The sequence below is a fragment of the Bombus impatiens genome, unplaced genomic scaffold, assembly GCF_000188095.3.
Source record: "Bombus impatiens unplaced genomic scaffold, BIMP_2.2 scf_0637, whole genome shotgun sequence".
Taxonomy (NCBI): domain Eukaryota; kingdom Metazoa; phylum Arthropoda; class Insecta; order Hymenoptera; family Apidae; genus Bombus; species Bombus impatiens.
The window spans coordinates 807,961-835,852 of record NT_177056.1 but is presented as its reverse complement, the minus strand read 5'-3'; the positions used below and the strand labels follow the sequence as shown (position 1 = coordinate 835,852).

The window sequence follows — 27,892 nt, the reverse complement described above, 5'->3', positions numbered from 1 at the left end:
CATTCATTAACTAAAATTCAAATGTGAAGTGAAACTTTTATATATATTCCTGTTCGTTGCATAAATGTTGCACTTAATTCTCATAGTTCTTTGTAGATATTGAATTACTATGAACTCTGTTATAAGGTATCATCATGGAACAATCATTTAAAATATTAATTGAAAAAGGAGAATCAGTTGCAATGACCTATTAGCTCAATAAATAAAGTTAAATGCTTTGTGCTCTATCATTCTACCCTTTTTACATGACCAATAAAACTATACTATAATTCGTTAAAAAGAATACTTGGAGACAAGTAATAAATCCATTTGATAAAATGTTTAAATATCTTTAAATTCTAAGGAGTCAAGTTAATTAATATGTTACTCAGAAAGTGATTTTAAAATGGAATGTGATTGGAAGAAACAAAAATGTTTCTTTGCTGCCTTAAAATATAAAAAAATTTTAATTAGATTTTTCTACATTTTTAATTTCACAAAGTAATTATCATCTGATACAGTAAAGACATAGCAGTTTCCGGTACACTTATATTTCGAAAACTTGGACGGCAGAAAGATTTTCCAGCGAGAAAGCAATAACAAATGACCAGGCTAGTGGGGATGCTCGAAAAAGTAAAAATAAAAAAATTGTGCTAGAAACCTGGTGGGGAGGCTTGACTTTGTCAGAAGAAACAAAAATCGACCAAATCACTACCCTTTTGAACATCAGTGGGGCAACAGTCCTGTGACTACTCTTTGCTACACACTTCTACATACTTCCTGTTAAAGTTTGGCGTTATTTCCAAACTTTTCATCTATTTCCAGTTAAAAACTATTTCTAAATCCAGTGACTAACGAAAATAAGTCAAACGAAATAAGTGCGTCGTGTGAAGTGTTATTTTGTTTATTAGGTATGGTGAACAAGTATCATAATTCAGCTATTTTTTGAAAGGCAATTGCGTTTATATACATTATTTTTGTTTATTCGCTACGATTTTGTCAGTTTTATACTACCGGAACGCATCGACGTTGCGTCATATTGCGAAACTTTTCATTTTCTCTTTTAGTTATTTTACGTGGAATTCGGTAATTCTATTGAATTTTTTGTTAGTCTAGAAATTTCAAGATTTACAAAAATTCGTATAATGGAAAAGATTTACTTTATGAATATTTTAGTCATTTCTTATGTTGTTATAAATTCGTAATTTTTTTATACTGTAATACAAGAACGCAAAAAGTGAGAATTTTTTAATTAGTAATGTGTTAAGTTAAAATTATCCTATTTCTACTTTCTTTTAATTCATTTGCGTTCTCTTCTATTTCATAGTAGATTTTTAACTATGGATTCTACGACGTTTTCACTGAAACAGTCTCCTTTAACAGCCTCGGAAATTTCGTCAAAATTTGGATCTTTCATACATTTGGCGATAGGTGAGTTATTAATTATATTATGTATACTTCTATTCTATACATATTCTTATACATATATTCTATATCTCTCAATTATTTTATATAAAAATTACATAATATAAAATCCTTATACTATTTAAAAAAAATATATATATATTGTAATAAATAGACTGCGAATGTTTCTGCAAATTCATATTTTTATATACATATAACTAATGTATAACTAATTATAATTTATATAAATACAACTAACTAATAAAAAAATATAACTAAAAAAATTGAACATAGATAAAAATTTGTTTTCTTTATTCTATATCATAATAAGTACTTTGCTTTAGATATTTCATGTATTTATAAGTGCATGAAGATCCGCAGTCTAATAATAAATACACAGAGCTCAAAGGAGGACATATTGAATTAACGTTTCGTACCATACGAATTTCGTTATCTATAATCCAGACCGTGTGAGTCACAGGTGACCCATCCAGAATATTCATTATAATAATAAATAAGCTGTGTCCCACAGTGTTTACGAAAATTATTATTTTCAGAAAAAAAGGACTAGATAAATTATATCAGGAAGCATTTCATAATTTGACTTTATCCTACAACTAAAATTATTATACATAAAATATATATATCAAACAACCTAAACTAGGCCTCAATAATTCACACGATACGAAGCATATTGAACAATTAATATAATTAATAAAGAAAGTCCAATAATTCGATAGCGTAGATACACGCATAATATTTCATACTAGAATAATGGCGATGCAATGGAAGAAATTTTTGATCACTGACCTTTTTCAAATATTGTGGTCTAGAAATAGTTGAAAGCTGGAAATCGAGAAAATTATGTGGTCCAGGGTCATCACTCCACGATTCAATCACGACACATTAGCACTAAATCACATTATCACACATTATTACATTATAAATGTTTTATCACATTAATTTTTCAGTTATTAAACAACACTTTGAAGAAACGGTGGTTGAAATCGCGACGGCCGACATTTAACTGCAGATTTGAATTTTCTTCATAAAAAATTCAAAATATCGATACAGAGGCGTTTCAGTTCGATTTCAGCGTCTCATCGATATTTAAACTTTAGAATTCGATAGTAAATTGGCGTCGCGCATGCGCACTCGTACTTCATAAAGTTCTGCGTGGGTGCTATTATTGCGTTTCGAATAACAATTTGAATTTTCTTAGAAAAATAGAAAATGTCGGTAGTGATAGGGAGAAAAATCTTCGCGGATTTTTGTGGCGGTCATTTGAAGAAATTGCCAACGCGTTCGAAAATTGTTAGGTTTGGTTCTGTCGCGAATAACAAGTCTGTTAACCTAGAAGAGAATGCGAAAAGTGGCATCCCGGCTTCTGAACATGGCAGAATATCTGCCGCTGTTTTGAAGAAATTTTCCGAGCGCTTCGTTTTAGAAAACGTTGATCCTCCTAAAGTATTACAAGCTAATGAAGTAAGTTTGTCATGTAAAGATTAACTTTTTCAAAGATATAAAAATATTTCTGTATTATATTTTCATGTACTTTAAATTTTCTGTTTTAATAATTCAATTGATTATTTGATTGTGATATTCTGAATTGTAAAATGTTTTGTATATTTCACAATACGATGTACATAATGTTAATATTATTTGTATAATTAACGAGTGGGAATTTTATACGCACAATGAGAAAGAAAAGGTATAAAATCTTTTCTTGTTGTCAATATTATTTCAGAAAAAATGGTTTAAGTATGATAGTTTCATAATAAACAATTTTGAGTTACATTTGTAAATTATGATTGAACTATATTTAAACTACATTTATACTTTCTAACTGAGAAAGAAATAATGATATCATATCTCTAAGCACTATTAGCAAATTATATATTAGTTTTTATCGTAAAGTTTGGGTAGTTAATAAACAAAAGTAATTTAGTATTTTATCTTAATTCTTTTTGTAACTATTCTATAAATGTTCTTGTAAATATTCTATATACAATATATATAGTGCCTTATATTTTTTTGTATGTATAAATTATATTTATATATTTTTTTGTGCCTTATATTTTTTTGTATTGGTATAGATTAATAGAATATTCATTAAAAGGCAAAGCTTGTAGCATCTTTGCATTGGCAGGTTCTTGTAGATGTTCAGTATTGCGCTCTCAATGCATCAGATGCATTATTGACAAAAAATATGTATACATTTGAACCAACTTTGCCCATGGTTCTTGGTTATGAGTTTGTTGGAAAATTAATTCAAGTTGGGGAAGAAGCTAAAGGACAAGGTTATAAGGTTGGGGATAAAGTTATTGCTCTTAACAAAGACCGTTACGGAGGTTTAGCAGAACAGTGCATAGCGGATGTTAATGTAAGCGAGTTTCTTTTGCTTAATCGCTTGTGTTTGTATTTCACTATATCAGAGACTTGTAGGATATCTGGAAAGTACCATCGGAGGTGAAATCTATCGATGCAGTGGGTTTACTCGATGATTATATTACAGCTTTAATCGCATTAGAAAGGAAGGTTAGCATTCAAGAAGAAGATATGATATTAATTAACGTGGGTTTAAGTGGCATTGGATTAGCTGCAGTTGATCTTGCAACAAATGTATTCAAAGCTCAGGTTAGATTTCTGGCAATAAAACTACAAAAACAAACATGGATAGGTAATTCTCATTTTAAGTCAGTAGTTGTCTACAATAACTATTAATTCAGGTAATTAGCGTTTCTGCTACTGAAGATGGGGCAGCTCTTGCTAGAGAAAAAGGTGTGCTTGCGTCTTTTAAATATAAAGATAAAACATTATTGAAACAAATCGAAGAGATAGCTGCAAATAATGATATTACAGAAATCTTTGATGACGCAGATGGTGAATATTTTAAAAAAGTGTTAAGTTGGTAAGTTTAAGGAGAAATGATTCTCACGCAAGGTCAAGTTAAAAGCAATGTTAGAAACTGTGTTGTATTTCTAGTTTTACTAATATTTACAAAAATGAGACTACCATAAAAGATATGTTGCGTGATGATAATTTTGCAGTTGTGTTACACCACCTGTCCCGCGAAGGTACATAAGTACTTTAGAAATAGCGCTAATTATTTAAATTAAGTAGGCCAGTTTATTAAATATTAGTTTTTATTATAAAGGGAGAGTAATAATCGCTGGTTCAGCAGTAACTGTAGAAAATAGTGACTCTGATACGCAAAAGAATGGCTTTTCCGTTAGTGGATTTAACTTGAGGCAATATAGGAAGAAGAAGCCTGAGTCATATCGGTATAATAACTTTAAACTAGAATGTCCCATAAATTTTGTTCTTTAACGAACCATTCAAAACCATTGGCGAATTATGATAAAAATGATAATTATTATGAATTATCAGCTACAATAGGAACTATTTTTAATTCATAAAATTATTAACAAAATTTGTAGGACAATTTAGCGCTTAGGTTTAAATCTTTTCAAAGTAGTTTATTTTAATTTTATATTTCTTTAACTAGACAAGCAGGGGATGATATCTTGCAATTTATCGACGAGGGTCTAATTAAACCAACTTGCTCATTAACAGTTGGATTACCAAAAATAAATGATGCATTGGACTTTATTCTTAGCCGTAAATCTGCAGGAAAAGTGAGTGTGAAACATCCAGTAGTTTAGCCAGTTATTATGATTCATAATCTATGAATAAATATAAATCTATATAACATAAAAAATTATTAATTTTACAGGTTATTATCAATATAAAAGATAGGTAGGTTTAGCTCAAATAAATAAATTAATGAAAAAATTTGCATCGCTATAAATAATGAATATCTACTAAAAATATGTGCAAAGCTATTTTACACTTTATCGAATATAAATAACACTGCAAACTTGAATTAAAACTATTTTTAAGGATTAATTAAGTACATTAAGCTTTTCATTTACGGCATAAAAATTATATTAAAAATAAATTGACTGTATCTTTTGTATAATATCTTTGAATAAATATCTTTTTTTTACGATGGTTGAAAATGAGGAGAGTAGTACCCTTGTTCTATTCGTTTTCCAAAACACACTTCCATACAAATTTATGATAACAGTTTTCTTGTTCTACAGTCATCCCTTCTTTTACAACCATTCCTCCTGTCTTGTTGTATGGGACTATAGTGTCAATGTTATTCCGTCTTACAGTGACAAAGAAACGTTTAGGGCTGAAATGAAAAATTATATATATGCGATACAAGAGTTATAGGTTCTTCTTACATTACATGTAACTAAATCAATAATAGATAAGAAAAACACTTTGACTTGAAGCGTTTTAAAAAATAAAGAGTGAAAATTATACAATAGTGGTTTAAAATATTTTCGTACTAGATGATTGTTCACGGAGATTCGTTCGGTTGTGAGACAACAGAAAATTGCACGCATACGATTGTTCTCAGGTAGCCGTGCCATACTAACAACTCGGTTGCGGTCATTATCGGTTGCTCAACGCCCCTTTATCGAAACTGGAGCGTTTTGTTGCCGTGCTACCGACGAAAGGAAGCCCGGAGTAAAAGTCCTGAGAACGGTCCTTCGTGAAATCGTCGATTCTAAATATGTTCCCTCTAATGGTAGCGAAGAATTTTGTTCGGTTTTTTTTGTCAGTTCACCTGGAACAGGCGATGAAAGGTGACTGTTCTTTTGTAATATGCATAGTAAGGGGTAAACACGTATTTCGATCTTAAATTATGAGATTATTATCGGTACTCGGGGAATAATGAGCCACGATTGGTAGAAATTCTTCGACCTTTTTGTTCTGGGATATTTAGCGCGGATACAAAAATGTAGAATATGCAGAAAATGGATCTCGGGGAGCACGAACGTATGTATCATTACCTCGGATATGTCATCCTTTTATAGGAATACTTTATTTCATGTTATCTTTCTCTTTGCATGTTTAGAATGCAATCAATATCTTTAATTTAGAAAATAAATTGCACCTGTTTAGTTCAGCTTTTTTTCTTTTTTTTTAGTTTGGATAAATGTAAGTATTGTTAAGAAATCGCGAATAGTTCAGAAACTACGTCCACTATCTGAAACGTATGTATGCTGTTCGAAAGGACTGTCCTTTCGTTTCAGATTTCGTTCACCACGGGGGTCGAACGACGACAGGATTGTCAAACGCGTTGATTAATTGATAACAATGATTTAGGATCGTGGAACGTGGCGTGGGTGCTCTAGAATGCGTGAAGTGGATGACCTAATATGGTGAGCCCTCAGGCGAAGTCCTTGCAAAATTGTCTCACCCAGCCGGCCAGTCTAAGGTCTCAACAAACTTTCTCGAAAACTTTTTGTTGCAAATTACACATCTAATTGTATTTCATATTTTTGTACTCTTTCTAGTTGCTATGTAACTATTAGCTTTGACACTTACCGTTTGACATTAACTTAGCACTTGAAGGTGTAAAATAAGAGGCGACATTACTTGTGAAATAACGTGATATAAAGGTCAATTAAACCGCCCTGGTATTATAAATCACGTAGAATTGTAACAAGGTTCAAGGTAGTCATGATAATGGTATGGGTGTGGTGATTTCAAAATTCGATCGTTAGTCGCAAATTATTGCTCTTCGAAATCTTTTATTCGCAATTTTTCTTCTCGTTCCCAAGAAAATTTCGTCAGCAATTTCTTTTTTCCTTGCGTCTGATCGTTCTCCTAAGTAGTTTACTTTTTGTGGTTGTCTTTTTTGGTGTGTTATAATTATAACAGTGTTGCTCTGGTTGGTTTGAGATTTAAGCAGATCGAAGCCGGTTTTTTAGCGAAGGGAATCGCTTTTTCGTTGCGTGAACTGCAAGCTGTTGTTTTATGGCTCCGAGTTTTTTGTTAATTAGTCGTTCTTTACGGTGATAGCTTTCGTGACAATAAACAGACTTTTGTACCTAATGAAATCTTTTTTAATTAGGACGGGTTCTGGATGTTTTGTGAAAAACTGTCGCGAATATCTGAGTCATAGCTGTTTGCCTTCGATCTCTGAATCCAGCTGTTGTTTATCCTTTTTAATCCTCAATTCGATAAAATCAATAAAACTCAATTACGCTCTGTACGAAAATCTCTGAAACGGCTGAAAGCTAGCAAGTTAATCGTTTAATTTAATCCATCTCTCGTGTTACGCCGCGTGTCCGAGCTATCAGATACGCGATCTTTCAATTAACCAGCCTCTGGAAAGAGAATCCGCGGTCGATCTGCTTGCCAGATGTCGAAGGCAGAGAAGAAATAAACGGTTCTCGCGTAAATCGAAAGAACAAGTTACATAATAAAACACATCGAGCGCAAAAAGTCACGGTTTCTCGGTACTTTCGCGCTGGAACACGCTTTTCTTTCGTTTTTTTCTCTCCCTTCTAAAGTGACTCGACGCTTTACTCAACGAGCCTTTTATTATCTCACGCGCGTGCCCTCCGAAATTCTCGCTTATCCTATAAATGATCGCAAAATGGCGCAATCGAGCGCCGAAAATGGCGCCGTTCTACCGATTACTGACGTAATTCTCTTTATTCTCTGGTATATTTAGTCCAATACACCGTGTCTCGCAACTGCAACATCGCTCGAAACCTTCAATTTTTGCATATTATTCGATTCAATTTTAATAATTATCAAATCCAACTTAATGTACTATGCTCTTCTAGATAATTGCAAGTGAATGGAACAGGCCCTGGTCCTCGAATCACGATCTCATAGAAAAATTGCACTTTTGTAACTACAAAATGATAACTGACAACTGATCATTTTGAGTCCATAAAACTTATTTTATTTCAATTGTTTTACAAAATATAATGGAACGTGCGTCACCTACGACCACCGCGATAGCCAACGCGTCAAGAGAAGATAATAAACTTTCTCGACCATACGAGTCATTATTTTCACGGAAATCGATTGTATAATATATAGCGCGTAAAAGTGGAAAATTTTTAGGGTAGTTTTGCAGTTATGAGACGTATTGTACGGTTCGTATGGACATCGATACGTCAATTTTTCGTGCAATGAAGCGTTACATTGAAACGTACCAGTCGTGATTAATTGGCCCGATGGGAGGATTAATTTTAGGTTAGGTCTTTTGTGAAAGGATACGATTTCAGGATGATAAATCGCGAATTTAATGCCGTTTGCTCGGCCTGGAAACTTACGTTCCGCGCGGGTCTGTTCGCGACTACGGAGAGGAAATTAATGGGTTCGCGTTTCTGCGATCTGTATGAAGTAGCGAAGTGTAGGAAGAGGAGAGCTACGTTGGGTAACTGGCTCTTAGGTAACCCGCTGCGGATCTATTTCAGTAATTGTCAAATTTGGTCGGTGATTTATGATTATTATCGGCAAATGAACGAATCTTCTTCCTCGATTTCCATTGCTGAATCATTAAGAGATGAGTTTAAGTTTCAAACTCTTTTCCTTATACGAATATCACATTGGAAATTGTATGGGATGTTTATTTTTATTCATTTTTCCTGCATATCTAAAAGTTCAATAAATATCACATTTTAAATACCATTGTATCCAACGCGGTTATTTTTCTTCTTTCCTATATGAAGTTCAAAGGTTGTATCCTAATTTAACCGAAAGTATAATACTTGGTCAGGCCATTGTCTATGTAACATTACCAAAATGATTATTTTATTTGTTGGATACCAATTCTCCAAACTCGATTCAAAACTAAAAAGGAATCTACCACACAAATTCATCTTACGAATCCTATACGAGAATTATTGCAGAAGAATTAATACGAATTCTAGGAATGAATACCAAGTTACTTAAATCGCCATTAATTATCTTGACCATATTTCAGGAAAGTAAATAGGCAAATGAAGTCGTCAGACCCGTTTGTGTCGTTTGAAGGATTCTCTTTCTGTGAATCAGGGGAATTAATCTGTCGGACGATCGTTAGATCGATCGCGGATCTCGACAACAGCTTGCAAAACAGGAACGAGATCCGCTGTATCTGCAGAAACCGAGGCTTATACGTGGCGCGAAACGAGTGGGAGAGCCCCTTACGACAGTCACATATCCGCGTGGCAGTTACGCGGCATTTGTCGCTCTGTCTACGAGAACGATAAAAGGAAATGGCCTCTGGTATCGCCTATCTGTACAATCACTCTTGGGAGCCACGGTTCACCTAGATATGCTAATATGATTAGAAAAGAGCAAGGGACATTTGCAAGGCCTTTTCCTCCGGAGCCGACCGGTAAATTGCTCGACGCTGTGATACTATAGGCCACACGTGCGCCATCGCGTTTTCAGCGCAGATTATTTCGTATTTGTTGAAATTATCCATCCCTCGATGCGTTTGCACGCAATCATTTTCGTTTTAAACGTATCTTTAAATTTCAACGTTTGACAAAGACGGAGAGAGAGAGAGAGAGAGAGAGAGTCGACGTGGTAAGAAATTATCTGTTATTTGTAAATTTGTGGTGCAGAATATATATAGATTCAATGTAATTTTCATAGAAAGTGGATAATGCTTCCACGAAGAATTTCCAGACAGCTGAATATTTTTCTGGAACGTAAAAAGAAGCGAAATCGGAATTGGAGTTAAAAGCTTAATTCAGTGGATCGGTGAACACAATGTGTCTTTCACGTGAAATTCTCGATGCAAAAATTTCAAACTTTCTCTCAATCCTATATATTCTATTTTCTACAATAATTTACGAAATTTTCTTATCGACTGGACTGCTAGAATATCAATCATAGCGACAAAAACGCGTGATTACACTACGTCTTTACTTTCACATTTTCCTAATTCGTACCTGTCCTGGTAATATAAAAGAAGAAAATGCTGCGCGAATACTTGGCTAATTGTAAATCAGTTTGCCTTCACATTGGAGAAAAATCGGTCGACCAACACGTAATCACTGATGCAACGTTGCGATAAAAGGGGGAGAGAGTGGCCAGCGACATTTAGAGGATTTTTCTCGACGGAAGCGTTTCAGTTCGATAATTATCAAAGGTTAACTGCTCGGCGATTCGCGTGCGCCGTCCGTAAATTGCATTTTAAACTCGTCGTTCGATCGATCGTACTTTCGTTCGAACAAACCCCGTGATTGAAGAAATTTTTATTTCCATTTCTTGTTTATTCGCGAATATGCGCGCATACGTTTATGCGTGATTTAATTCGTCGCACGTATTCAATGTTAGCCTCTTCGACTAAATTGCAAAACGCACTTGCGTAAGCAAATGACTGCGTCGTTCTATCGATCAAATTTTTCATGCGTGTTATTGGCGAAGAAATAATTTAACGAAAGAGCACAAGCAAACAACGAGAAGCATTCAAATTATAAAATATCGATAAAAGAGATGTGGTCGTTTATTACAAACAATTATATTTCTCGAGAAGAGATCCTGACAGAAATCCTAACTTTGTACGCAAATTGCAAAATTGGAAAACGCCGGTCTCCCCCATAAAACGGCTTATTCCCGGCGAATTAATTCTTATTCGAACGGAACGAAGGGTTGAGGCGGAAATTGCGGGTGTCCGTGGTAATTACGAACGGTTCTCTATGGGTCAACGATATTTGTAGGCAGGCCAGCCGATAATAAAGTTACGACAGAGAATGGCGTTAATATTATGCAGAGACTATCGCTTGTCTGGTATTGTTGTGGCAGTCAGTTCTGGTAGCACGTAGATAACCAGCCTGACAATGGCGGCCTCTGTTACGTGGCATTGTGAAATGATAACACTTTCATCGGCCACGACGACGTTCATTAATCAATCGCTCGGATGACATTGAAATTTCACGCGGAGCGGATAGTACAACGTTTTTGATGATTTAATTGAAACTAGAAACGTTTTAATTCGGTTTGCGTTGGCTTGTACCTTTCTCTTGTTAGAGCCGATGAATCGGCAATAATCGATCATTGGTATCTGGCGAGTGGGAGATTAGTCTGGGATTTAACTTAATCGAGTTATTTGTTAGTGTGAAATTCGTTTAATCGGGCGATCAAAAATTAGTTACGATAGATTAGTTTTTACAAAGTATAAATTTGGCATTGCATATTCCTATAATTAATTACTGTGATTGTTAGTTTGAAATTTAACTTATTCGTTTCTTAGTATATTTAAATACGGAATTCGTAATTAATGATTATAAATCAATTTAGAGTTAGGATGATTCTCAGTCTACAAGTAGAAACTTGGTGTTCCTGAGTCACCGTACGTTCTTTAAGATGGATGACAATCCTGTCGATCCACGGTTCGTCAGGCCGATCCGCGAAAGAGTCACATACTAATAACTGGAGCAAAGCGTTGTGTAAGCAGTGGGTGGCCGCCTTTCTCTGCCAGTTGCCAGCTTTAATACGATCGTCGTATGCCAGAACACCGATTTCTGCAGCCGCCAAGGATCGGATTCTTTTTACGCTGCAGACATTAGCCGAGTTAAGATCGGCTTTGTGTAATAATTAGAACGGCCACGCCACTCGATATTTTAATTACGCTACAGTCGTCTTAATTGGGCTTGATCACGGTGTCGACAGATCTCCAGGAAAGTTGATAACACCGATGAAATAATATCAGAATATCAACACGCTTCTGAAATAAATCACACAATTGATAGAATAATGACGGGCAATTTTAAATCCTGAATAATTATGAGTTATTATCTCCTCTTTTTCAGTGACCGAAAGTGTTACATGTTTCTTTCTTCTTTTTTTAGTTTACGTATCCCGAGAATTGTTTCCTTCTATATAGCTGCGGATGCAATTGCGAAATGGAGTTCCTTTGATTCGATTAATTCGATCGCGTTATACAGAGGAGATCGGTTCAGAAAAATTAAAGTTTCGGAAATTCCTAGGAGATCGTAATTGGATTTTGTACCTTAGAATTAAAATTCTTATCCGATCAGTTTAATTCTTATATCGTTAAGAAATTAAGAATTTCCTGAATAATTTGAAGATCGTTGGTCGATCGATGGATGTCTACCAGGATCGATAACAGACACGCTCGAGATCCGCCTTTATCCGCCACGCTCTTATTCCCTTGTGATCTTTCCGATTCGTTCGATGCACAGATGCATCTTTGACCAATTACGAAAGAATTCAGTTTCCATTCCTATAAAACCTTTCACTTCCTTGATCGAGCATTCATAAATTTCATTATCGTGCGAAGATTTACATCGATTAGGATTTAACAATAAAAACCGACCAGTTTTTCTTTCCATTGGCCTTCGATCAGTCGTATTTCATTAAAGATACGTTACAGCAAGTTGGATTTCGTGTCTGCGACATTCCACATATGGAATATCGATTATTTCCGAGAGAGATCCCGAATTGGCATAAATTTCGACCAGCATAGAGCAGCTACGAATATTCGCGAGGAAAATAAAAAATGCGGTTAATATCTCCACCGAATTTCTTATGTATAGACCGCGAATTTTTATGCATTTAAATTTTGGAAAATAAAAGGTGCTAAAACGCACAGAATACGCGTGATACAACGTTACAACGATACAACGTTTAGTAGGCGAAGCAATTTTCTACCCGAGTTCCATTTATTAAATTTATTATATTCATCAAAATATAAATCGTTGGATAAATATCCCCGCAGTCTAGTTACGAATAAACAGGGCATTTGTTCTTTTGATCGTGCCAAAACACAGGGGATACATATAATATACAGAAATGTGTAAAATACTCCGAATATTCGTTGTAATATTTAGCCGATGAGACAAATTTCTATTTAGGTTCCATTTCCATAGTTGCGTTCGTAAAAATATAAATTTGTACGAATATCCACAGTTTAATTATGAGATATTGCGTGTTTATTAAGCAATGTAGCTTTGTCCAAAAATGGTCAGGAGGCGGTAGCTTTCGAATCGATCGGCGAGAATTGACGGAAAGCCGGCGGAGGTGAATTCGAACGGCGCGAATTGAAACAAGAGGTAACGAGTGAATTGTCGCGAAGGCCATCCAGCTCACTTTTCCCTCGCACTTTTCTCAGCTGATTCTGGGGGCTCTCGTTGCGGCACTCTCTTTCTCTCCGCCTTCCTGTCTGTTCTATTTTCGTGTCGTTCTCGTACAACAGCACGGGGAAAAGTAGGAATTCCAACCCGCTATCTCAATGCCGTGCGATCGAATTTTTTTCTTCGTCGTCCGAGAACCTTTGTTCTTCGGTCAATCAATCATACGCATTGCGTATGCGTTCGCGACTGTAGAACGGCACAATCCAATAACGTTAACGAAGCTTTCTTATCATTTGCACATTTTCAAGTAGAATGGTTGGAAAATTGCGAACTTTTGGTCGACTGTTTTAGAATTTAGTACCCTTCACGTGGATTAATTGGAAAATTGCAATTTTTTGGAATTTCAATTCGTTTGTTTCGTCGCCGATTTCTTTTCGCGCTGATTAATCAGAAGATTGCTAATTCGATAGCTTCTGTATTATACAATAGAAACGCGTAATTTCAAATACGAAACCGTAGCATATGAGTTTTGTTAGGCAATAAAGGTACAAAGTTCGATAGAACTTTTAATTTCAAGGCCCACCAATTCGAATTACCACATCTGTCTCGTAAGCACGGAATAAAAAGATCGCTATGACGTCTGGACCACGCCCACCCACTATAATTGACGATTTCGTTAATACATTTCAGAGCTGATTAATCTATATCTCAATTGCTCTCGATCCTTCAAGGTAGCTGCGTGTAGAAAGTTTCCAAGCAGAGGAGGAGATACCGATTCGAGTACGAAATTACAATCCCAAAATCGCGCTTCACGAATATTTGCAGCCTGTATTCATATACAGAGGCTTTTCAAAGTACTTGAACACTTACAGTTCACATTTAGCCTTAAAACTACCCCTATTCCGAATTATGAGACTCTCGATGCGATATTCATCCCACGATCAACATTTATTTCACGTAGAAAAGTCACACGGATATTCCGATCATACGTTAACGTCACGATAATGAAATTTCATACTTTTATCGTAAATCTTCCTAACGTTGAATACGGCTGTTACATTTAAACGAGAAAGTTGGAATATCTCGCGGGCCATTTCAAAGTTATATGATAACAAAAGGAGACATTATGTGGTATAAATAATTTTTGCGTGGGTAAAGTGACGGGAAAGATTTTAAGATCAAACTGACTGTTTTAAACGAGACCCTACATTTTTTATCCATGATATAGTGGGTGTCGAGACGAAAACGACTCGCTATATCGTATCATTTCATGCTATACAGTGTTAAACTAGACCTGAAATTGAACGTACGTCGGCTAAACCCTATGCTGCTGCAAGTATCGACGAAGTTACAGAAAGTTTCCGAACAATTTTCTATGGTTACGTATTTGAATACTTTCATGAGCCATTGTACACGCTGCGTTACAGGATGTTACGCTGCGTTACAGGGCGATACATTAATCTGCTTACTGGCCTTTCTCTTCTTTCACCTCGTTATGCATCGAGCATGTGGTTAGCGCGTGACAAATTAGTTAACGATTTTTGGCAATATTTATTACAGTGAAAATTCCAATTTTAATACGAGGAAAACGATTTTATTCTCTTCTCGTGATTTATTATTGACTTTACAATGTTTCATTTATTTTTACACGTGGCGAATTTTTCTTCCGTTTGAGAATTCGATCTTGATCGATAATTACTTTCCATCGCAGCGGATGCAGATACAGTTCCTTTCAAGTTAATGTATTCTTTTTATTCCAAGGTTAATGTTCTAGCAAGTCGAGGTGTTAGAATTGCACTCTGCTGCATTTATATCGAATAACGAGTTCCTTTTACGTTTCTCCATATTTACGAAAGAAAATATTACTTTTGTCGCAGTTGAATTTGGGTAACGTTGCTCGAAACTACGAAGAAACTATGTTCATAATCAACTATGAAAGATTATACTACTATTCCTATTCGAGCGAAACGATGATTCTAAAAATTGTGAAAAAGTACTTTCGTAATGAAATCAGTATCGTTAAAAATATCATTAAATAAATACAATATTATGACGTACATGTGCTGGATGAAATAATTATTTTATTTTGATTTACATATAACACCTAATTTATTTCGCAAGGAGTTAAAGGACTAATTTACGATTATTTGTGACAATCAATAATGTGCTTTGATATTTTTATTAAAAATCTACTTAATACTACCATCCTCGAATAACTTATCCTAACTTTTTTGTCATTTTGTCAATTTTTATTTTAGGTACTTAGAAATTGAGCCATAATGTTTGTACAAATACTTATCGCAGCCGCTATGCATCAGATCAACTTTGGATCGCTTATCAACTGTCGACAGCAATTCGACACTTTGTGTAATCTTCGCGTGGGTCGCGAAAAATGACCATTTTCGACGCGTAAAAGTTGGAGAAGTTGCGGTCTAAAAAAAAATACCTGAAAAATGCCTATACTCTAAAGAAACTTGCCAATTTTCTTAACCCACAGACGAGAGCTCGATGGACGTCGAAAGCCCCGTTTCCAAAGCGTCCGAATAATTTTTCCTGGCTGTCCACCGTATCCTTGGACTCGGTTTCCCCTCCACTCTGGACCGAGTGACAGAGCCGCGTAGAGAGGGAGAGAACGAGCGGGCCTGTCCTCAGCGCAACAGAGAAACTCGACCAAACCAGCCGAGCAGGAGAGAGAAGGAACAGATTTCGAGCTGACAGGAGGGATAAGAAAGCCATGCACGTACTCGGTTTCCAGTGGAACGACGACTTTAGTCTGACGACCGCTTCCACCGAGCGAGGTTGACAAATCTTCGACGTGTGTTCTTCACCCGTGTGTGTTCCCTCGTGCACTCGAAACCTTGAATTTCCCGCGTTCCCTTCCCCATTCTCATCTACCTCCAACCCCATTCACCAGTGCTCTTACCGTTCTCCGTTAATTCTGAAAAAGATTCTTGAAAAGTGATAGGTAATAAATGATCCACGTAATATGGTCTATGGTACCAAGACATCAAGCTTCGTCTTTTAACGAAATCATCATCTTTTTTCTAAAATACATGGAATCGACCGTAGCTCGCAAGACACTCTAGCTGCTAGAGTCTTGATCCAGAGTCGGCCTCCAGGTGTTTGGAAACCGATCGTGGCACGTGCCGCAGTAGGAATTCGTGACTCGAAGAAATAATCGTCGACGTGTTCTGTGCAATCGCGGTTATTTTCGTGTCTGCGTGTGAGAGAGAGAGAGAGAGCGCGCGAGAGAGAGTGAGGGAGAAAGAGAGAGAGAGAGAGAGAGAGAAAGAGAGAAAGGGGAGAGGGAGAAAGTGTTTACTCGTGACGATACTCAGGTGAATAGAAGGTAATATCCAGGGACGGATCACAGAGGTTTGGATGGTGTTTCGAGGATCGATTACGGGGATGAGGGACTCGCGGGTGTCACAGAATGACTCGTGCACGTTGTGAGGGAGTCCGGTGCGGTAACATGCGCGAGATCCTGCGTGCTTCCAGGGGCAGATAGCTCGTTCTGTCGAGGAGAACATCCCCAGGGAGAACAACAGCTGAAAGAACCCTAGAAGATCCTGAAGGATTGAGAGTCGCGCAGGACACCTCAGGTTCGTCGATTTTCCTTTTCATTCAGAATTTTCACCTTGATTTTAACAACTTAATTAATAGAATAACCAATTTTTAATGGATATGGTACATGTAGCGATACTTTAAAGAAGCTCAACTAATACCTTATAAATACATGATAGTATTTTTTTTTGCACTGCTATTTTTTTACTCGTAATATCGGTTTCAAGTCGTTAAAATATCGCTTTTGGATCATACAATGAAGAATCTATGTGATAGGAAACTTTTACATAACGGTGTATATGCATTTAACGATCGTAATAATAGAAATTCGTTAGCTTGATAGATTTTCCGTGTTTTGAATTATAAAAGAGAAGTCTGCAGCCTACAATTTGTAACTTCATTATTATTGTCTCAAAACGCAGCTTAGACTTGACTAATTACTAGATGAGTAACCGATTACTGGGATTCGTTCGTACATTAGTCAGGGTTGAGTAACTTTCTGAACGATTTTCTTCCATTTCTTTCGTCCAGAACACCTGGATCTCAACGCAAAAGGCTTTCGAAAATAGTGTCCGTGATTTTAATCTTAATTGCTAGCATTACGAGCACCTGAGCATTATAATACAACAGTATTTATAGACAAGCGAGTTATTAATGTGCGTCCCTACTTATGGTAATTTGTACAGAGAATTCCATTAGACTTCAAAATTAGTATAATCATTAGTTATCCATATACTGGCAAGAATAACGGAGAAATCCTGGTTTAAATAATGGACTTAGATCGATCGGTACAATTTTTATTGTTACACCTTTAAACGACTGGAATATACTCATCATAGCTTCCAGGTATTTCCAAATTGCGTTGTTGGTGTAATTTATTGTTTGTTGCTGACGTCAACATGCTTGAAATTCTTGGGATATTTCGTTCGACATTTTTTGGTAGGACAATATTTTTAATCGACGCTGATAACCGAATTAGATATATATAATAATTCTTACGTGTTTCATCGCGATCATCTTAAACGAAATTATCTATAAATCTCGACACTATCAAATTTCGTGTTAGGTATTTAATGGGCCATTAAGTTTCCCAAATTAACAACCGCAGATAGCCAACGTCGTTCTTTCCAATCATCGTTACTTCGCTTCGTCACGAGCATTCCCATAAAATACTTCATAAATTCTCCGTACCAAAGAGTAATCTAAACACCACCTACGTACTGATAATATTCAATACCTAATGATTTATAGAAATTTCTGAATCACCACGCGAGTCCTACAATAAGCTATAGATGTGTAGTATGAAGAATTTCAATTATTGTTATCTCATTTTTTCGCAAGCTTCCCCATAAAACGTTTCATCAATTTCGATCAGTCTCGCATAAAACACACAATAGCCTACAAAAATTTTGAAATTGCCACGCGGGTCCCAGAATCGATTACGAAAAGTCAGTATTACCTTTCTATCATTGCTTCATTTCCTTGTTGTGATAATGTTCGACACACAGTAGCTTACAAAAATTTCTAAATTACTATGCGGATCCCATAAGGAATTTCTACTTATCATTGATTCACTTCCTCGCAGACTTCGTTACAAAACAGTCCACAAATCTCGACACACGTCCATTAGAACACCATATTGCCAATATACTGGAACAGCTGAATGCTTCCTGAAGTATCAGAACTTAAACCAATTACCGGTAGTACCCACTATAAATTTAACGCCACATCTCTAAATTACCACGTTTGAATCTAGCAGAAGCCGACATTAGTGCAGATTTTCCATAGGGAAGTACCAAGCAATCAGTTACACCACGTTGCTCTAGAAGTGATCTCTAGCGAGATCGTGTTTGCATAAATGCTGTTTCGATCGGTAAAAAGGACACGTTAAGTTAACGCGGAACTGTCTCTGGACTTTGCCTCTGCTTACTCGAGAATCGAGATCGCATTAGTTTAACGATGACGCTAATCGAAGCGTTGCAATGCAATGGCCAAAAGTAACAATTTTTAATACCAACAAAGGAAGTGTATTTTTCTTAATCTTGTCATTTACGTATACTACTTCTAATGATTCTAACAAAGAACTTCTTCGTTTATGCTATTTACTTTCTCACATATTTTACGTATCTATGTCTTCGATGCAAATACACGATCGCTTTAATCATCGCTACTTCTAGCGTTAATTTATCGACGCGTACGTCAGGATAGCGCCGTCTGACGGGGATTTTTTCGCGGGTAGGGTCCGCTTGTCAGGTTAGCCACCTGTTGCGCAAGGGAATCCCCTCTACGGCCAGCGGTGTGGAATCTTTATTTTTGTCTAGCGAGCTGCGACGGCGGCGTGGCATTAAGAAAGCGTGCCTCCGCGGTGTCACTGATTGATGACCACGCGAAGACAATTCAACGAGCATCTCTCCTTCCTGGAGCCGTGAAATGAGAGACGCCACGCGCAAATCAAAGTCGATGACGTAGGCTCTTTCAGGGGAATTTATTTGGAAAGAGCAATTAGAAACTTTTCTTCTTTTATTCTTTTTAGAGTTCTTAGAGTTGAATGAATAGAATGAAAGTTCGGTAGCTGTGATGGGTTTCGTTTGACTTGAACGAACGTTAGGAGATTCTTTTATCTAGGTATGCTTGTAGTAGTATTTTAGCGGTATGTTTAGCAGTATATTTTAATCACATTTTCTTGATTACCCTGTTATCTTAAATTAAATTATCTCGTATCGACGTTCCTCGACCGAATCGAATCTTTACTCAATGAGCAAAAGTTCATCCCACTTTGATCCTGTTTTGACTTTTAAAATGTCATTTACCTAATTTGCAAGGAAATAGAGGAAAGCCTGAACGAAAGTAACGACAGCCACGGATAAGTGATTAAAATCGATTTATTTCGGAAGCGTGCGATTCCTAGGCAATGTATAATCAAGGAAAACGTTCAGTCGATTTCTATAATCGCCATGCTAGTCGTTTACATCCCGTGGATTTATTCGCGTATTTAGAACGGGGCATCGACATTGCCTTCGATAGCGAAGATAATACGCGAGCTGCTTTGATTTATGGTACCTTACCATGAAGTGAAACGGAACCACTAGATTTCTCGTTGTTAGATAACGTCGTAAGCAGGAGTGCTTTCTTACTCGCGCCGCGAGAAACGCGATCTGGATTGCAAATCGCTTGTAATAAATCTCGCGAATCAATAACAAATAGAGCTAACGTTGCTGATCGATGTTTCATCGGAATGTTCGATATCAAAGCCATTGTAAACTCACTTATTAACACGTTTGAGGAATTTTTGCAACTTTTTTATATCAGATAATTAATTACTTTAATGATAATTATAGCATATTGATTCACCATTTCGGCCTTCAAAAATTAGTCGCTGAAATATTGGAAAGTTTCGAAATTCCAAGGGTCGAGGTCATTGTCATCGAGGATCGAATCAGTGACTGGATCTCTCGCCGATTATCGTCCTTTTGTTCTTTTCTTTCGCCTTCTTTCCGCCGCCTGCTCGAGCGAAACAAGAAAAAGAATGGAATCACTGGCAGCTGGTGCTTTCTACCAATTAGAAACCAGCGATAGCGGATCGCCGCGAACAATTCTCGATTTTTTTAGCCTACATCGTGAAACGTCTATTTAAATGCCATACATCCTAGTGGATCACTGGATCTTTACGAGGAAAATCCTGTTGCAATTTTTCCAGCAGGCAAGTTTATTGCCTCGCCTACGATCCAAGGATCGGTTCGTTGTCATAAGGAATTATGGCAGTATTTTATCCAAACTGGTTTTATGTATTTCGTTTCGTTTTCTCAATGGGTAATTGGCTTTCATTTAAAAATGTAATTAGATAGAAGGTCGATCAGTGGAAACGTACATACATACACGTACATACATGCAAGGAGAAAAGTAAAAGCGAATGATATGAAAATTGATCGATAATTGTATTTTCATGATCTTGTATTATAATAATATTATTATCGGTGATATAGAACGTACGAGGAATAGATATAGTAAATACAACGACGATAGTGAAATTTCTGCAGTGATACAACTAGCATGCCCCGTGATTGCTGCGACCCGCTCACGCTGGTTCAGACCAGAACTATAATGGTTCCTGCGCGTAGAAAATTATAGTAATTTGATATCGGTAATTTTGGTAATAATATTGCTAGTATTCTATAATAACGCTATAACGATATTATTAACAAGGATTAAGCTCAACGTAATCTCTGCGTGTCGCAAAAGGTGCTTGAAAGAGAAAACCTATGAGAATGAGCCACGAAAAGAGAGTTAACGAATTTTCATCAATTCTAATGAAGCTTTGATAGTAGCTACAATTTCTTGAACTGGAAAGTAATTTCTCGATAATACGAAAATTTTGTCATCGAAGAATTTTAATCCAATCTATGGCGTATAGAGATTTGTCAAAGTGCGTATTAAACTAAAAAGGGACGAAAATTGAATATTATTCATCTTTCTAATCACCAAATGCTTTCGGATAATGGTTAGCTCAACGGGATAGCTTTCGATTTATCGGTGATTACCCATTTCATATCTCGCGCCATATACCCGCGTGTATTTGGTTTCTTTTGTGACTGGCGGAACACAATGAACCACGTAATCGAAGGGATAGCGTAAATTCCATTGTTCGCCGTTTCAATTTATGCGGTTCAATTCGACACAATAATTTATTGTTCGGGCCGTGAATGAACGCCTTTCTCCGGCTGGACCACACTCGTAGAACCGGTTTAGAACCGTGAATCGTCTGTTGAATTATCGAACGATCCGCCATAGGAGAAACGATTTTCATTAATGAAAACCGTTTCTGGATATCGTACAGCCCAATTAATGAGCTTTCTCGTGAATTTATACTGGTCTCGTTTTAAAGATGAATATTGCTCGTGTTAAAATCCTATCGATCCCAGACGCTAATGATTTACATTCAATTATCGTGTGTCGATTATAGTCTTGAGAATTCTTATGGTTATTTATGCTTCCTCAATCGGTATATTGGTAAAATGTCCAAAGTACGGCGCTTTCTACGGTGCTTGGAAAAACGCTTTTCTTACGAGCCTGCACTTTTTAAATTATACTCTCGGTAACACGAATTTGCATAAATATCCGCAGTCTAACTGCTCCAATTACTGCGAGAAACGACTAATAACAGGAATTCCGACGACAGAAAAGAAATTACGATAGTTGCAGAGATATTCCATTTAAAAAAAAACGTTACTGTGGTCACGTCAATCTGCTTTCAATAGAAAATTGCTTGTGTCAATTTAAAGAAATTATTCATGCTTAATAATCGCTATCAACACTAACAACACCAGTAACAGTCGTTGTAATATAATAGCGACAGAAATTTCTCCCTAAACAAACAGCGTCGTTAATTTCATCCTAACGATGAAAAAGTGGCACGCGACAATTTTAGAAAACCGCGTGAAAAGATTGGACAACAAATGGCTGACATTTCACTGTGCCAGTCAGTTACATAAAGCTCGCTGTGTGTTTCCGAATCGAAACAGAGAAACTTGGACTATCGAGTAGGATATTGCCATTGCGGCGCGGCAACAAGAAGACCAGAACCGCCAGAAGCGATAGTTGCTGGACAACCGGGTAACCAGTTAGCTTTCGTTTTCGATAACCACTTGTTCAAATGTCTGCATTCTTTCTAAAGGTCGGTAATCGTGCGTAAGACCGCCAACCGTGAACGAGAAAAATGCTCGATATCAATCAATAAACCCTATTTATTTTCTACATTTTCGGTCATAATTATCTACTCGAGCCTGATCTGCTTTATATTCTACTTTCTTTTTGCAATTGCACGCTGTGGGCTTGATACGTATAAAATAATCGAGACTATTTGATAAATTCTATTTATCCTGCGTCCTTTTGCAATTACGCGTTCCGTAGTTGGATACGTATCACAGTTGACTCTTGTAGCAACTTGTTTAGTTAATGTATGGGGATCGTAGAAAATGTAAAATAATTTGTTGCTTGCGGAGATATAGTGATTAGAGGGTAGAAAATTGCTGGATTTCGCGCAGTGTCATTACTAGAGCTTTCCATATACGAAGATCGTCGAAGGACTATCTTATTTTATCGCATTGATAAAGATTATAATTTTCTGAAGTCTTTGGATTATAAATTCTATTTGATAAAATCTCGAGCGATCTACATAATAGTATATAGCAAATATTTCAAGCTTCTCGTCTGGCTGGATATTACGTAAAACACGACTCGGAACAGGATTTCTTGGGTAATCGAAAGAAATAAAAAATATAAGGCGCGAGTACTCGAAGTAATATGCAAATGCGCGGATTCGAGAACGACGGTTTTACTCTTTGCTCTGCTTTCCTCGTAATTCGCGTCTTAGATAATACGGTGAAAAATACCGAGTTTTGTCACTCGCCAAGTTATCCACGAATCGCAAGCCAGTCAGCGACTATTGATTACCCGGCGATGACGATCGACGCGTATCGACTTCACATTTCCTCGCGAGACACCGTCACTTCTCCTTCGGAAAAACGTGTAACGTGAACAGGAAAGCTGGAAAAATCGATTGAAAAAATTGAATTTGTCGTTCGATGTGTGAAAGATGATTTACAATTTTATTGAAAACTAATCGATACAGAAAATTGCTTCTCAGATTTAAACGAATCTTTTGTAGAAATTTTGCATTGGAATTGATATTTATAATTCTTTGGTTCTCATTTCGAATTCTCCTACTTTTCAATAACAAATTCCTAAAATATTATTAATCTGCAAATAGTAAAATATTTTAAAAATTCCTTCTATCGCAAAATCACTAATATTCGCGAATCTTTTCTTCCTCGTACCTATTCGTGTTCGCAATTCTTCGACCAGACGATGAATTCACACTATCCAATATCGTGAGAGTTTTCCACAATGCACTTAGAAAGTGTACAAAAAGTGCTGCATTCCTTTTTTCCCTGCTTTTCTTGTTCTATCCGTTCGCGATCGATAACTCTCTAACGATAATCGATACCGTGTTACGTAAGTCGGTTTTTACTCGGCAAAATGTATTGTGGTACTTTCCCGAATGTATCGTATTACGGAAAGAACGGTTCTCACTGTGCATTCCATGGTTTTGCCCCTTTTCTTCTTCGTTCTCGAAACCGCAGTTAGAAAAAACTTCTTCCTTTACACTTCATTACCACCACTTATATAAATATTCGAAATCAACGGGTTTTGAACGATAATTTTATCGTATGGTTGGCTAATTGCCGTTATATAATTGTATAAATTATTATATAATCATATAGATACACGTGATCTAAATGAGTAATATAGTTCGCGATTTTGAAATCTTGCATACCTAGTTTTAGTGAAATTTTATTTGTCTTTCTTACTGAAGCAAGATTCATGGACGCGAGATGAAATGCTCGAGCTGGAGATTATTTCATGTACAAAAATGAGTCGAGAATATGGAATAATGTTTTCTCGATGGAGATCTCGTTTTTGAGAAAACCGGGTTTGAAAATTTGTCAAATACGCGTTCGCTTGGTTAACTTGCGATATTTCAGATCCAATTTTCTCGAAAACGTAGCTCCGTCGAATTTATCATTGTTAATTTATCGCTGGGACTTGTGAGAAAATTTTTTACGAAACATTCGAAGATCGAATCAATGATCCGTGCAAGCGTGAACGTGGCTTGAGCTGCTTCGAGGACAGCGAAGCGTGCAGCGTGAATCAGGCATTACAAAATGCAATGTACCTCCGGCCTTGTACCTCTGCTTTTCATCTGGATTCACTCGTAAGCTTCTTTTTTCGAGTTTCAACTCTCAGATTGACTTTCAACAGCTGAGGCACAGTTTCACCATCGTTACGCCTGCTCCATTCAATAAAGCCGTCAAAGAAAATGGAAAACGTCAGAGCCCTCGGTGAATCTACTTGAGACTGAATCGAACCAAACACGTTAATCGAGCAGCGTTTCAACGAAGATTAACGGAGACCGACGATTTCGTTCTTCTTACTAGCTCGAGTATTACGTTTTTCTAACAAAGTTCTAGTTCTCTACAGATGGTCTCTGAGAGTAAACAGCTTTCTCTCGGCAAGACATGTAACAATATTTTAATTCGTGAAATGCAATCCTTTTGAAAAAATCGAGTCGAAAATGTGGAATAAGTTTTCTTGTAGCAGGTTTCGTTTTCAAGAAAATTGATTTCTAAAATGATCGTGGCATCGTTATTACGAACTGACTATAAGTTATAACTTTTTACAATAATATATATATATGTACTATATCTTCCGCCACATGATTTATTTATAGAAAATATAACAATCTTTTGCGGTCCAAACTTGTAATTATCTCACGTTTAACTGCTTCACGTACTAATCTTGAATCAGTTAATCTCAAAATTGAGCTGTTAACCTTTATAACGAACAAGGAGGTACGAAAATTACAGTGGGAAAGACTGATTTGTAATGCAAATGAGACGTCAATAGCGATCGAGACCCGATCAGATTTTCTGTTTAATCGTTCAATCTCGTTTCTAACGCGATATCTCTTTTACGGAGACATCTGTGTTCTATTCGATGTTAATAGATTCGGTAGATGTTTCGCGATTCGAAGATAGCTGGGTGAATTCATTTCTCGTTTGCTATATAGAGTGTCTCGCTGAAATTAAGTATCTCCGATACTTTCACTGCTATTGAAACTATTGAAAAAAGTTTGTTCGCGCAAGATTATCTTGAAGAGCGATCTAAGGCCACTGATATCCTTTGCATAGTAATAATATATTTTCTATCATTTTATAAGAAATGTATAGTTTATGATAAAAAAAAAGTTAATTCATAAAAACATCCTGAAAATTATTAACAGGGGTTTACGTTATCTTATTTTATCGTCGATAACAATGAAAATAATCTAGACGTTCGATTTCAATGAGATACCCTGTGTATACACCGATACACTACAGTAACTCCATTCTCCGCTACGAGGATTTCATTTCCTTCGTTGTCGATTTCGGACGAATTCCTTTGGCTGGTCGATCTAATCTGACAAAATAGACATTGACAGAAATACGATGGGTATCGAAGAAGCTTCTTCTCATTCGATCATTCGTGAAAGTATTTCTGTTAAGCGCACGGCACCATGAAGCTGCTAGTTTGAAAAAATACAGCGACTGTGCATTTAACAATGAAAAATTACATTCTTTATTGCGAAAACATCGGTGTACATGGGTACTGTAATCAAACAAAATTTTATGCATTTTGCAACCCGGCTATGGAATCATCCAACCGTCGTCCAAATCTTAATCTTAACTTTGGCGAAGGCTTATGGTATCGACATTTGGAGGGTTGATTTTACCCCTTCAATTTGAGTTAAAAAAGCTTGCAGCCAAAAATGTTAGCTGTTAGTTGCGTTAGCACGGCAGAAGCGTGAAATTCGTTAAACTTTCAAATAGTCTAAATGCAGTACCATTTCTTGCTAAAGGTTCGAAGCCTAAAGCTTCTGTACGGTCTGCAACAACGGCCTACATTTTGTGGCTCTGTGACGATCATGGCCAGATTACATAGCCGCGAGGTTCCTTTAGCAGGAACATAAGATTTCACGATTATGAAGTTTAAAGTCTCTTGACCCCGGAATGCTTCGTAACTATCCTGCAACTTCTGATTCATCTGGTTAAACGTATCACTAGAAGATGCGCAGCAATTCCAAGATCAGCGAAATGAAATGGGTAACGGAAGACGGCAAAGTATGGAATAGAAGAAAGCAAAGAGCGAGCTGGGCTCTGAAGAACTCTGTCTATTACACACGACCTCGTTTACACCGGCGTTACGTGGGCGTGCAGTACTTTGTAACAACATGTAAACGTCGCTGAAACGATCGAACGTGTTTCGGCTACAGTCGTAAAGAGAAATTTACAGTATCGTATGAGAGTTCGATATTCTTTACGATTGACATCATCGATCCGGCCTTTTCAAAAAGGAGAAAGTGACTCTGTAATCGCTTTGAGAATTCATGTTGAGGTAACGCCCAATGTCAGTAAAAATCCAATCCCTCAAACCCTAAAGTCAAATTAGGACACTAAAAACCCAATATTTTCTCCATATCGAAAGATCATACACAGTTGCTACGAGAAACGTGCTACTGGCACGTCATTGTATTTATCGTGGCATTTACATATCGATCCGTTGACGATTAGCTCGTCATTGCATATGTACTTTGTATTACAGTATCATTGACATTATTTCTATACGTTTCTATTACTATGACGATACCGTGGAATATGTAGGATCAACTAAAATACGTATAGTAATTACTTTGAATTCTAATTTACACGTATGGTGAAAGATACATGTGAAAAAGGAGAGTATTTCATTTACTAATAGACCAATCTAATTGGTAAAATTTGTAACACACCAAAACAGTTGACACTGATTTACGTTGAACAGATTTGTAGCAGGATTTGTTTCCCTATTTCGTTGTCGAATGCATCGAAATGCGATCGAAGCGTGCCGCGACACTTCTAACGAATTCTAATGAATTCCTCGAAAGTGTCTGGCGAAAGGACGGACGATCGATTTATAGCCTGTTCAATTTTCACACGTGCATAGTAAAATAAACGAGGTTCGAAGTCTCGTAATAATAAAAATATTCGATTCTATGGTGACATGGTTATGCGATCATGGTGAATTATAATAACGTTCAGTTCGATTGGGAAAAATGTTGCAAGATCGAAAGTGTAAATAAGTTTATTTATCACGGTGCGAGCAGAAAATTGACATTTCACGGAGTCTAACATCGGGCGGTAGCTTTCGTAACCGTTTCGTAATCGTTTATTCTGTTTTATTAAAGACGCGCATTAAATATGGATAATGTTACGCTGTGTGCGATCGCCCGATAGCGAATTTATTGTAACACGGAAACGCGGCGAGATATAAATGATCGGTTAACGTGGTTGGCTGATGTGGCCCTAGTGACTCACGGTGGAAGTGTAATTTCATTTCTTCGACGTTTTACATCGTAGCGATTAGAATTCCGAGTTACGCTTGGTGGTCTGTGCTTCAGA

At 36.6% G+C, this 27,892-nt stretch overlaps 2 protein-coding genes across 13 annotated transcripts in view; both read left to right on the top strand.

Annotated features, from left to right (window-relative positions):
- The first annotated feature begins 499 nt into the window (after positions 1-499).
- Positions 500-27,892, top strand: part of LOC100742440 (FK506-binding protein 5-like) — a 62,610-nt gene continuing 35,217 nt past the window's right edge. Inside the window, exons 1-4 of one of the 12 annotated variants that reach the window (XM_033322400.1) lie at positions 500-890; positions 1,307-1,410; positions 15,793-16,260; positions 16,656-16,897. The gene's annotated coding sequence lies outside the window, so the exon portion shown is untranslated. Of the gene's footprint in view, positions 891-1,306; positions 1,411-15,792; positions 16,898-27,892 lie in introns of all 12 variants that reach the window. The other 11 variants (XM_033322398.1, XM_033322401.1, XM_033322403.1 and 8 more) reach the window with 11 other exon arrangements.
- LOC100746271 (quinone oxidoreductase-like protein 2) lies at positions 2,516-5,396 on the top strand. Its single transcript, XM_003491803.3, has 8 exons — positions 2,516-2,868; positions 3,533-3,766; positions 3,829-4,020; positions 4,113-4,294; positions 4,369-4,460; positions 4,541-4,667; positions 4,892-5,021; positions 5,120-5,396. Exons 1-8 carry the CDS (start codon positions 2,617-2,619, stop codon positions 5,144-5,146), a joined length of 1,236 nt encoding a protein of 411 aa, XP_003491851.1. The 5' UTR covers positions 2,516-2,616; the 3' UTR covers positions 5,147-5,396.

Coding starts and splice junctions, on each gene's coding strand:
- LOC100746271 (XM_003491803.3), top strand. CDS start 2,617: ATGTCGGTAGTGATAGGGAGAAAAATCTTCGCGGATTTTTGTGGCGGT. Junction 3,767..3,828: donor AGTGCATAGCGGATGTTAAT/GTAAGCGAGTTT, acceptor AGAGACTTGTAG/GATATCTGGAAAGTACCATC. Junction 5,022..5,119: donor GCCGTAAATCTGCAGGAAAA/GTGAGTGTGAAA, acceptor TTAATTTTACAG/GTTATTATCAATATAAAAGA.